The sequence below is a fragment of the Plectrocnemia conspersa genome, unplaced genomic scaffold, assembly GCF_051122295.1.
Source record: "Plectrocnemia conspersa isolate PC_06_02 unplaced genomic scaffold, ASM5112229v1 ptg000006l, whole genome shotgun sequence".
NCBI lineage: Eukaryota > Metazoa > Arthropoda > Insecta > Trichoptera > Polycentropodidae > Plectrocnemia > Plectrocnemia conspersa.
The window spans coordinates 10,310,349-10,324,440 of record NW_028277170.1 but is presented as its reverse complement, the minus strand read 5'-3'; the positions used below and the strand labels follow the sequence as shown (position 1 = coordinate 10,324,440).

The 14,092-nt window shown below is 27.8% G+C and overlaps 1 protein-coding gene across 1 annotated transcript in view; it reads right to left on the bottom strand.

The window, feature by feature from the left end:
* Best2 (bestrophin 2) overlaps positions 1-13,976 on the bottom strand; it is an 85,461-nt gene extending 71,485 nt beyond the window's left edge. The window contains exon 1 of the mRNA XM_088187440.1: positions 13,764-13,976. Within this exon, the coding sequence (XP_088043566.1) occupies positions 13,764-13,834 (71 nt within the window). The 5' untranslated portion in view covers positions 13,835-13,976. The remainder of the gene's footprint in view (positions 1-13,763) is intronic.
* Positions 13,977-14,092: the final 116 nt, after the last annotated feature.

Below are 14,092 nucleotides of genomic sequence, written 5' to 3'. Positions count from 1 at the left end.
TTTTAACTATTCGTTATTTAAATATTGGTCTGACTATTCGTAAAGTATTTGTTAATATTTGTATTGTAATATTTTGAGGCATACTTTAAGCACACAGTTTAACAACGCAGGTGTTCAACTTTTCCACCCTATGAACCCCTGCAGTATCGGTAATTTATGACAGCTATGACAAATCTAAAAATATAATGAAGAAAAAAACACTGTAATGGACTAAACTCCCAAAATGAATAATATTTTTATTATGAATGTTTTTTATGTAAAGTCAGTTTCAGCATACCGGGTTGTAGTTTTTATAATTATTTCTCGAGAAAAATTAAAAAACCAGAATTCTAATTTTTAAATAAATTTCCTGATTTCTCAAGTGTTTTTTTTTTTGTTAAAAAACACTTTTAAATGTTTTAAAACCACTGCACAAAAATGCGAAGTCCGTGCCAGGTGTTTGAAAATAAAAAAATGGAAGCTTTTAATAGAGGGCGGAAGTATTTAAATAGCAAAAACATATTTACAATTTTTCAACTATTCTAAACTACATTATCTTTGCTTAAGTAATCTAAGAACTAAATTAATAATCAGATATTAAGTAATCGCTGCAGGTGAGAATCGACAGATTGCAAAAATGTATGGAGGCTTTCCACAGAGCTTAGGGCCATAAAATCGGCGAACTAAAATATCGTTTAATAATTTTTTTATCATATATTGTTTGAAATATACAAAATCTAAACTAACAATTGTTGTTATTGACCCTTTTCTCTACGACTCGGGTATAAATACCGGAGCTCTTATTTTCTTTGTATCTCGACACTGAAAAATCAATCGAAGTAGATCGATCCGTTCTGGTCATTTGATTATTCGCGTCTATTGTAACAAATTATCATTCTACTGAAATTTATTCTCTGTTCATCAATAACATTAAGATATCTATGATTATATACTGTAAAAATAATCATATTAATACAAATCAGTCAAAAGTTGATGTTTTTAAAAAAAATATATGATATTTATTAAAAAATAGAGATGTATCTATGAGTTTTTTTAAATTTAGATTTTGAGTGCATCACTTTATGTTCTGATATAGATTGGATATTTTCGTCGAAATCTTAGTTCTACTGAACTCAATGGTTTTTCAAGAACGTGTGTTCAGCTTTTTTTGTGCTAAGATTCTCTTCTTGCTATGGGTTTATTTTCTCGGAATATATTTCATCACAATTGGCGCACGCTTGCACTTTGTTTTTTAGACAATCTTCCGTTGAAACGCTTCGATTCTATTTATTTTTCGATAAAAAAAATTATCATGATTTCTGTTTCTCTAAAACTCATACAATTTTTTCCTTGAACGCTCAATCTTCAGAAGATTGACGTGACTATTTATTTTGACTGAGCTAATCATTAATTAGTTGCATATTGTGCTAATTATTCAGTGTGTCTAATAATGGCCCTTTCCCTCCTTCCTCAATCTCAATTAAGATTTTAATCTTCGGATGTTGTTCGTTGAGGAAATTTTGAATCATATTCAGTTGGGTATTTTTGGAAGGTCATGGAAAAAAAAGTCCTTGATAAATTTATGAGTGGTGCAATTTGTTCCTTTGTATCTCAAGATAAATGTGTTTTTATTATATTCTTTGTCTTTTTCGCTTTTTTGTAGTTTTTTTTCCATAAGTACCCTTTTTATCTACCCGTAATTTCAATAATAATATAAGCACTAAATAGTTAATTATCGTCAGATTTCTACCATGATAACAATATAATAAAATCTTATTTAATTTAGTAGTTATTGTTCTCCGTGTTTTTGTATGAAAGTATGTATATAAATATGTAGTAATGAATATACATTTTCAAGCTTATCTGCATATGTTATATGTATGTACATATATATCCATTAACTAAATTTCACTTTCTAATTTATCGATTTCATTTTGTGTTATAGAAATTGGCGTAATAAAAAAAATATTCACGTCATATCGATTTAAGCTTGTTTGTGTTTCACTATACTTCAAAACTTCAAAAAATATATTAATTTCATGAAAAAAAAAGCTTTCTATTACATATTGCATGATCAAAAAATACTAACTGAACAGTACATTGTTTTTTTTTAATAATTGGATAATTGGATATTTTAATCCTGTCATTAGCTTTCTGCTACAAAACACGTATCTATAAAACATTACATAAATGTGTAATGTGTTTACGTTTAGCGAATTGAAAAGTGAAATGGTCTTTGCGTTATGATCTAACTTACAATATTGCCAAATGACAATAAACTATTGCGCAACTCGAACAATACGAGTACGTAAGTTAAGTTACACATTTGAGGTGTTTTGCACAATTAAAAATATTGCATGGCTCATTAATTCAAATGGATCAGTACTCGTTTTTACACCCCAATCTATTTTTATTTAATAATTTAAAAAATCACCCTATTATCACTAATTTAAAATATATTTACATATTGTAAAATCAAAGAAAGTTCATGACAGTGAGTTTATTAAATCTTTCACTTTTCCTCGTATGATTTTACTACGAATTCAGTTTCACTGTACTACTTGAAACTGGATTACAGCGTAAGCAAATAGTCTTATTTTTTATAATTATATAAAATAAATTACGTCACGCCAGATGGTTATGAAACATATTTTTGAAATACAATTATATTGATTTTAACAGTAAATATAAAGCTAATTATTCATTATTAATTTAACATGTATTTAATTTTAAGATGATGTATTATATTAGTGTATGAAAACAATATTTTGTATAATAATTTTACCTTTTAACTACATTATACAATGATATTTTTATAAATTAGTATCAATAAAAATTTTAAATAAAATTATTTTATCATTGATTCGATATATCAATTAAAAGCTTCTACAATAAAAATCTTTACATTAGTGCTATATATTTTCAAAAAATGTAAGATTCTTAGTTTTTTTATATTGCGTTTTTTAATAATTTTGCTTTGATAATTAAAATAAAAATATTTTAAAGAAAGTTTCAAAATAACATCGTCATATAAAAAAAATTATAACACCCAGATCCTGGTAGAAGACTCTGAAGTTGCTTAAGTTTCGAGTATAATAATTAAAATATTTAAATAGGCTAAATTTAGGTAATAAAAATATTATTAGTGCTAATTTTTAATACGATACTAATAGGAATATATTATTTTTTAATTGAATATAAATTATTTTATCTGTATAATAAATAAGTGCAAAGGTGAACGGTCTCCCTTTGGATATATATTAAGCAATGCTATTTATAATATCATTTTATTATGTACAAAATAATACAATTATGCTATTCGTTGTATACATCATTAACCTTGAATTACTAATCGCTATCGTAAGAAAATTGCACTTATTATTTCATACCGGCATTTAAAGATGCAGTTGTTATATTACATGTTTAAAAATAATTTTTAAATAGAACTGCTTTAACACAACTAGTGTTTTTGAAAAAAATATCGTTATTGGCAAGGTCGTGAAAAATTACTAATTATCTTATTTTTTTTACATATAAATGGTTTATTTTAATTATTTAATGATAAATTTGTGATGCAATACATTAGGTGTAAATTGTATAATACAAATTATACATTAAATGGATAATAAATGAAATTCCTAAAAACATTTCAAACAACAATAATTTAGTTGTCATGAACAATGTTCTAAGACACGAGAATCTCTATGCGAAACATCAAAAGGCTGAGCAGGGCTAACTACTTCAATTTGTGACATACATATATTATCTTTAATAAAATCAAATATTTAAAATTCTATTATGATAATAATATTTATTTATAAAATATATTTATAGAAGACTTACTCATATTGTTACGTATATATAAAAAAGAAAATGATTTAAGATATGATAAAATAGCTTATTTTTATAGACATAAAAATTTATCATTTATCTCTTTAATTAATTTATATTTAAAAGCGTTCATCAGTCTAAATCCACGTTCACATTCAGCACTTGATAATTGAAATATTCCACAAATATAAAAAAAAACTGAAGTTCCTTATACTTTTTATCTTTAAGGACATACATAATTATGTCATTAAACGTTTCTATAAAGCCAGTTATATTTTTCATCAACTGAAAATTTGTAATCTGTATATTGTTCCAATATTTCACTTGAATATTTTTCATCGTTATTTTTTTATTCTGTATTCAAATTGTTTTTCACGACATTGAGATCAAAAACATTACAAACTGCTGTATTTTTCTGGAAACCCCTCAATTAAGCAGTTTATTAAATTTAATTGTCTATATTATGAGCCTCTGCACCCCAGAAAACTACGCTATTTAAATATCGCGCTTTTATTTGATTAATTTTGGCCTTTACACATAACTTGATACCCTTCAAATTACTATTTTGTATTTTTTTATTTAAAATTAGTAATTTTTCAAAAATTATTTAACGTCAATGTATAAATTTTAGCCAATTATTTAAGTTTTCCAGTTCTTTGAGAGCTACACACTGCTGTTTACTCAAATATAACTGCTTATAAATGTGCAGCTATACAATTTATTTTTCCTAACATTACAGAAGCTCCGTCAGAAGTAAATATGATAATATTTTACAAAATGCTGATGCTTCAACTTCATCCATAATCTTCGCATTTATAACCATATTTATGCATTCAACAAATTTAAAGACTTTTTTACTACGCCAAGAATTGGGAATATTTGTATATTTTGCCAAATGATTATGTATATGTTGTACAAACAACACTGATGACATAATTTATATAGATAGAATTACGTTATCTATTAAAATTTTGATTGTATCAGCTTTTATTCGCTCTATATTTTCAAGTCAAATATTTACGATTTTATTCTGATTCTGACAATAATATCAAAATTCTACCGCTATTTTTGTCATAAATAGATTTTCACATAGATGACGTTTAAATAATTTCTATTCATCCTATGTTTTACCGATAACGAATTCACATTTGGAGTTAGATTGACAGCAAATGCTGGAAATCATAATTATAATATAGAGCCCAAAACTTAATATTTACACCTTTTTATAAATGAATATCATGTAGTCACTTTTTTATTATTTCAAATAAATATATATTTAGTGACGAGCTTTCAGCAATATAAATATAATATAAAAGTCGAAGCAATCAATTTCTCTATTAAAAGGATGATTGCATTCATTATATTTCATTGGCAATATAATCGCCGAAGAAGTTACCAGCTATCCATTTGTGTTATTATATCACCATATTACTAGTGAATTTTGATATTAAAAACTGACCCTCAAAGTTGGTAGTGCTATAATGCTGTTTCGAAATTTATATCCAGCAAAACCATGCAATTGATCGTGTTTGTCATATTTCCTCTCATTCTTGCAATTATATTTGTTTTAAAATAACGATGTGTCTATATCTATAGTCATTAATACTATTTAGCTATAATTCATTAGCAACATTACGATATTATTACACAAGTTATATAAACTTATATATTTAAATCTACAGATATATCGTAACCTTGAGTGACGGTCGGTCACACCATGTCATGTCAGTAATTACACCTTGTTTCATGCTTATGTCTGATTAAATATTCAAGAAATACGCTTGCATAAAAATTACGGTCATACATACGTTATTTTCCTCTGACAATTTCACTCAGCATACTAAATATGTATATGTACAATAAATAACAGTATATTAATAAGAAAATATATATGTACACGCCAACGTTATTTTTTATATATTAAATAGCCATTTATTTAGTGAATCTACTTCAATGAATAAGATATTTTAAAAGAGTAAATATACTGTAACCACCTAAGTTTCCACCCAAAGGTGATAACATATTTTATCAAAAATGTTATGTGCTAATTCATTAAATTCAATGTCATAATAAAAATGTAATGTCATAATGCCGCCATTCAGAAAGCTTGTCCTTGGTAGAACGTCACCAATGTAAATTCCCCCCACAGATCTGACTTTGATGCTCCCTCCAGAAAGAGACATCCATCGAGACCTTATGAAACCACGATGCATCCACGGAGAAAGCCTAGATGACGCGTCGTCGAGGGTCTACACCCTCAGATATATGTGATCCGAAACTGCCACTTGAAAAACACATTAAGGGCCTTATATATAATGCGATTGCAATGTGGATCGAGTGTCATCGTCTGGATGACGAGTTGGCGCATCTACGAAAGATGCTGTAAAGTCTTCGCATTAATAAAGGCCTTTGTTAGAACCTTAACCAGCCATGAGTTTGAGTCCTTGACGTGGTCGCTCGTGAGGGGTTTTGCCCCTTTCGCGAGAAAATATTCGCGTTATCCTCAATGGTTGGCGATCCGAAATTCACTGCCAATGATGTATCGGAAAAACTGACTATGTCGGCAAATGGTTAAGGTAAGCACTCTAGAAGTGATTAAAAATAACTGTATAATTTTATAATTCTGTCAAGTGCAAGGTTAGTTTAGTGATCCATTTCTTAAATGCAAGAAAAGATACTACTGCTAGTATTCATCCTGTTGGTTTTAATACCGGTAATTATGTTATGAACAAGTAAAATGGTGATTTGAATTGAAATTAAGAAACAGTGACGTTCATTGTGGTTAAGAAAGGAGTACAAGATCACTCCTCTTTTACCCACAATGCTACTGACAAACTCATTCAAAACAAACTGGTCCATAGGAAACTGCGAGCGTTAGGTGCCGATAAAGAGTGCGAGATTAAAGTAGCGTTTTAAGGCTCACCAAAGTATAAAGATCTATGGTGGCTACTTTTTTTTAAGTAAATGACAAGTGCTCTAAAGCAGCGCTTCTCAAAACTAAAAGGACCTGTCTATACGCCGCGGAATATAACAATATTATAAACGTAAATTTATGCTATTCATAATTAATTTCGTAAAAAGGCAATTTATACCTGTAAAATATTTTTTTTAAATAATTAAAAAACTTGATAAAGAACTTCATATCTTTTTTGACAAAAATAGATCGGTTGAATGTGTTTCCTTTAATATTTAAAAATTTTCTTTACGAATTAAACGAGTCAAATCTCTTTCTTGAAAGAAAAATACTATTATTTTAATTTTGAATAGCAAACTCCACGCTTTTGATATATTCTTAAAACATGTTCATGTTACTTATGAAACTCAATTTATTGAAATTTGTTTATATAATTAGTTTGATTTTTTCAGGATTTTGAATAAGGTGTCAAATAACAAAAGTAGAAATTGTAATTGTAATTCATATGGCAACAATACACTAATGTTTATCATCATTTTGATATTTACTGAGGGATTGTGTTGTAAAAATATTAAATGACATTGTTCTTACCAAATTGTTAATGTAATTTGTAACACCTTGAACCAAGTAGTCAATAAATGTAAAATATGTAACTTGACAAATTAGTCAATTGTAATAAAAAAAAGGGATACAAAGATACGCAAAAATAATCTGCGCGGCTGAATATTCACTGTAATTAATTATTTATAATAAGTGTTTTTTACTAATTTTATTAGGGCTCAATTTTATGTAACTACTAGAATGTTTCCCAGAAAAGCTAATTAGTAGCAGAAAAAGTGCTCATTTAGTTGGAATAAAAATATTTTTTTATTTCAATTATATTTTTTACATTGTTTAAAATAATCGAAAAGCGATAAAAGTATCATAAACACAGTCACAGCTAATATCAATATATTTACTCGATTTTCCGCTTGAATTTCCACAAGAAAAATCTTAATGTTAAAGATTGCAATAACTGAAATATTGTATTTTATATAGTTATTAATCACAATATGTCACAATGCAACTTGAGCTGGATTTTATTTATACAGTAGTTAAAATATATTATTTTAATTATTTCTAAAAATAAATTTAGTTTTTTAGAAAGCTATTTATGGGTGGTTCAAAAATTGATCTTCAAGTACTAATAAATTAAACATTACAATGTATGCTTATGAATATGATTTAAATAAATTACCTATACTTTTAGTAATAATGTGGCTCGATAACTTTACTTTTTAAGTGAAATATTTCAATAAAATAAAAGAGTGATTTGCTAGCTTTATATTTGAAGATCAGGTAAAAAGATTTTAAATATGATTTTTGTGTAAGACTGAGTTTTATTTAACACACAGCTCAAAAACAACAAGAATATATCAAACCAGTGGGTGAATAATATGTTAAATGCAAATGTTTTTAAGAGATAAATGTGTCAAGATGTGTTAAAACTAAAGGTTCATGGTTATTATGAAATAAGGTTTTTTTACTCAATGAAATTAAAAAATCAAAATAAGGTATCTTAAGCTACCATTAAACAGATTAAAGTTGCAAAGAATTGTCTTGAACTTATGTCAGAAATGTTTAATAAAATCAAACGCTAGAAAAACTCATGTATTTAATATGTATCTGCTTTTTTTAAATATTCAATATGTCGGATTTAATTCCGCAAAAACCATAGTAACCATAGTAACTGGTATAAACGTAATGTAGAGACATTCAGATCTATAATAAGAAAAATATCTATATGAATTGTTTATTTTCGATTTTTACTATACTATACTTTACTAACTGTAATCAATTAAAAACTACAGTCGAATAGTTCTTTTATATAATTCTGTTCAATAAAAGGTCAAAGAATTTAAGCAATTGCTTAAATTTATAACATTATGTTTCATTAAATATTTAATGAATAATTTTGAATATTTTTTTGTAAAGATAAGATTTATTATAAATGAATTTATGTTTTACCAAATTCTTTCACAGATTTGGAAAACAGAGCCAAATGTCAAAACACAGTTATTATGAGAAAATATTTCTAAATAGCTTAACATAGTTCTTGTTAACCCTTAGAAGTCCAAAAACATGTATATACATATGTCATGCCCAAAATTGTCTTAACAATGACGTCCAAAAGCATTCATATCGTGCCAATTTTATTTTCTAATTTCAGAAGCATTTTTGAATGATTTAGTAACAAAAAAGTAGCATTTTATTTCCTAATTTACTCATGGATATCCGTATATTACACTAAGAAGATTTGGTAATACCTAATCTACACCTGAAATTGTCAAATTATTAAAATTCGGCGAAAAATCTGTTTATCCATCGATGAATTTTTGAAACAATTTTTAGCAGTTCGTGCCGACCGTTTATCAAAAACCCGTCTATTGTTATCAAACTTCAAACCAGTTTTCAAATTTTCGAACATATTTTTAAAAATATAATAAAAAAACTGTTTTTAATTACAGCAAACCGTGCTAACAGGGAAAATTATGAAATTAATAGAACTAATGATGAAGAGTTATACTTTTACAATTAAAATATGTCCAACGATGATAATTTATTTGACAATGTGCGTTATTGTAAAAATTATATTTATGTTAATGAATATAGTCAATAAACTTATGCAAATATTTCCGATAGTGAGATTGTGCCTTTAAGTCTAAATGATAGATATTTATTTATTGACAATGACGATGATGAACCTGAAAGGAATGCTCCTGAAATAGATCAATACAAATGGATAAATTTAAATGGTAAATATGACATTCCGAGACAGCGACCATTTTTATTAAGCAGTGAACAAATCGGATAAAAATACCCAAAGTTTTTTAGGAGACTATCGACTTATTTCAGTTATATCTTACAAATACTTTGATTAAACATATATGCAGAAAAATAAATAATTACGCCGATAATAACACTGCGAATATGAATCTTTCGAGATAAGTTGCAAAAATTAAAAAGATGTTTTCTTATTCATTAATTTTTATGGAGGTGATTTCTTTAAATGGCATAAGATATTATTTTTAAAATACTTTTGATGTAAAAATATATAGTAGTTTTAGAGCTAATTTTAACACATTTTTTGACTTTATATTTAAAAAATAATCATGATTCAATTCAAAATTTATGAGAGGATCACCAAGATTGATGGTTTTCTTCAATATTTCAATAGATTTAGGCAATAGATTTTTACGGCATTAAATTGTGATATATGAAATTGTTGTTGACGAATCAATAATTGTCAATTATAATCCTCAAGAACCATAAGCTGATTTGCGAAGATTATATATTTATTATTTTGTGCCATATTATGGGTCCATAACGTCGCGGGGATTAAATAGTCAAAATACTTTACTTTATTAGAAAATAGTACTAAAGTTGTAAGATAGATTGTTGCGTTACATTTTTCATACTGAAGGATATCATGAGTATACTGACCAATACTACACAATTATATTTTTATACTTTCTGATAATTTACTTTCTCAAAAAATCTATTTAACTAATGCAATTATGTCTAACATAAGAGACCTTCCACAAGAAATACGCAAGGAAGAAGTTGTAACATGTAGACTATCGTTTCTCAACCTTTTTGAGCTGCGGTCCAATTCAGAGTAATGGTTTTGGTTTCGCGACCCAAGATAATATGAATAAAATAACTTTCAAGAGATGTGCGATTGAAAACCATATTTTCATATGAAAGATTTCTATGAAAAATATCACACAATGGATAAATATAACCAAACATCGAGAATGTAAATATATATGGAAATAATTGTAATGTATATGTATATATACGTACGTAAATATATTTAGTATTTCGTGTATCAAAATAATAGTATAAGCAACAAATTCCGCGGTAATAAAAATGTGTGAAATATCGTTGGTGTTATGTAAATTACAATAGTTAACAATTAAATAAATGCTATTTAAAAGGCATAGATCGGAACATTCTTTAGTATTTTTGTTAGATAGTTGTCTCAACATCTCAACATCTATTCCCTAAATATGTAATACATCAATAATAGGCAAAAAATTATTATTATTTTGTGACTTAAAAAAGCCGCAGTGGATTTAATAAGCAAAAATATTTTACCTCAAAAAGGGCAAAAAATGTTTCAATAATATTTGATTCCCATATAAAATTTCACTTGACCTTTACAGGATAAAATCTTTTTTCTTATTGAATCCACTGTGGTCCAATTAATTTAAACATAAAAATAAAGCATCTTACCAATTATTTATATAGCATTTATTTATGGTATATCCAGTACCCGTTACAGATGTTGGTACCACTACCTAAAAAAAATCCACCCAAGAATGCACTAAAAAAAATAATGTTTCGCTCTATAAAGCAGTTGTCAATAATCATGCGTGTTCAAAGTGTGAAAAGCAGGGACGTAGTTTCAACTATTTCCAGAGGGGGGGGGGATGAAAAAGTTGGTTAGTCAGTGGTCGTTTTTTTAATATTTAGATTTCATTGATATTCACGTGTAAAAATCGTGCCTTCACCGTCGCAGAGGAAACGCTCGGTTATATCAATATTACGGCTTACAATAAGTAAAAATAGAAGTCGTAATAACAATATTACGAATTAAAATAAGTGAAAATAGAATATCTAAGCCGAATTTTGACCAATAGGAGAGCGAAAAAAATATTTATCCTTTCTCAGAAATCAAAAATCCACGTCAAAAGTAATAAAATCGTGCCGTTGCAGTGGGAACGCTTGGTAACGAGCGTTCCCACTGCGACTACGACGGCACAATTATTGTTTTTGACGTGGATTTTTGACTTCTGAGAAGTGATAATTATTTTTGTGCCCTCCTTTTGAGCAAAATTCGGTTTGAATATACTTTTACCAATACTCATATATAAGAATTTCGTAGTAATACCGGAAAGGATAGCTATTATATTTTTAAAACATAGTGTAATATCAAAATGCAGACAAACTATGGAGCAAAACGCGAGCTGCGACATCTGTCTGTACTTTTTCTTCCGCTTATTTTCCTCCGAGAGAAATATTTTGGACTTTACTTAACGAAAATTCTAAAACTCTAATTAGTTTTAGAACTTTCATTATGTTAGGTTCTGGTTTGAACAGAAAATGGACGTTTCGCAACTGTCAAATAGAGCTTCATAGACATTTTGGAGCAACATATAATTTCACTAACTAGTAGGTGAAAATATATTTTGACTTCACCATACTTTACTAGCACCTGCAAGATAAATTATATTTTCAATAGTAAAAATATATATCTACCGGTGAAAATTTCACTGAAATAACATATTTTAAAAAATATTTTCAGGATAGATTTTTTTAGAGGTAACAATTTAATTGATATTATTTTTCATAATTACCGAAATACAACAAATTTTTGGATTACCAAAAAATCTGAAGATATCTTTAAATCTATGTTTTTTGCATAAAAAAGTTCGGAAACTAAAGTTGGATCATCCTTTATGTATGATATTCTTAAGCATCAACAATGTATCGCAAAAATTTATCGTACAACTGAAGGACTAGACTTGATTAAAATAAAACATTCAGTGAAATTAATCCTCGCGACATTATTATAATTGAGCACAAAATAATATATATATATATATATATATATATATATATATATATATATATATATATATATATATATATATATATATATATATATATATATATATATATATATATATATATATATATATATATATATATATATATATATATATATATATATATATATATATATATATATATATATATATATATTACTATTGATTCGTCAACATCAACTTTATGATTCGGAATATATTGTCGAAATATTGAGATGAATTAAAAACAAAACTTTTTTAATTAAGAACCATGGATAACAATTTACACTCTAGGTTTTGAGCGGCTGGTACAGACTGGTCAAAAATTGTTTCAAAAATCCATCGATTGATTAAAAGATTTTATGACGAATTTAAGTGAAATAACAATTTCAGGAAAAATGGTTAAATCTTTCTACCATAATATCGATAGAAGTATTTCTGAGTAACTAATGAAATAAAACATTGAAAATAATATTAACAAGTCATTTAAAATGGCTTCAAAAAATAGAAAATATATTGTGAATGACATAGACGCCTTTGGACTGTATTGGTAAAAGCTTTTTAGACATGACGTATTTACATGCATGATATTGAACTTATAAAAGCTAAGATATTATTCCTTTGCTAGTCCTACATATTCTAGATATGTAAAAATTGGACTGAAAAATATATTTTATAATAAATAGCTAACGATATTTTTATTAAAGGGCATGTATGACATCACATATAGAGCCACATTCATTGTAAGAATATGTTAACTTTGTAGTTGAACACATTTTTGCAATAAATTATTTATTTTGTTCCCATTCAAAAAAAATGTTTAACAAGTTTTACATATTCTAGACGTTTTGGAACAGTGCGACACGAAACTAAAGTTTATATAATACTCATTTGCAGCAATAATGTCTTGGGATTTTCCATATACATATTTCAACTTTTATATACCTTAATAATATTATACAATAAATAAAATTACTTAACCTTACAAATATTAATTTGTAGATATTAAAGTCTATGAATATTTTAATCATTCAAGATAAAGATGTATACATATGCTTAAAAAATATATGTAAAATACTGTATATTAAGTACTACTACCAATAATATTTTTTTGTATCAATCCCAGAAGCTCGAAATATGTATCAGTATTTATTGGTTTTCCGGGCCCAGGAGAGTCCATAGGTCAAAATAACCTGTAATTGGGTTTACAGGAATGAGGAAAAATCGGAAGACCCCTTCGAATTGCAACATCACAACCGTTGCGGTGGCGGATGTTGCAATTTGTCGGGAAAAGCAGTTCGCTCTCGATATGTCCACGCAATCGCGAAAGGAGCACAGGGCCGCACTTTCCTACCAACCGGGCGACCAAATTCAGAAAGAAGAAAAATATTTTCATAGACACTCACTTGCCGAGGATGGGCCAGAAGCATCCAAAGTTGCTGCCGTTGGGCACTTCGCTTGTATAGGATATCGTCATGGTTGCTGTGGCACTGACTAAATCACCAAAAAATAAATACACATGCACACACACCAACACTTGTCACTAGTCAGGCGTCCGGCACCATCGCACCATCAACGAACGTACAGCCAGCGTGCCAAAGCGATGGCCGCCGAAGACTGGTCCACAAGAACAGTCGCAGGCGACGGCAACTGGTCGTCCCCACCAGGGGTCGATAGGCAGTAGCTGCACTGTCGCTGCACTTCCATACCGCGAGTAGAACACGAGACACTCCGA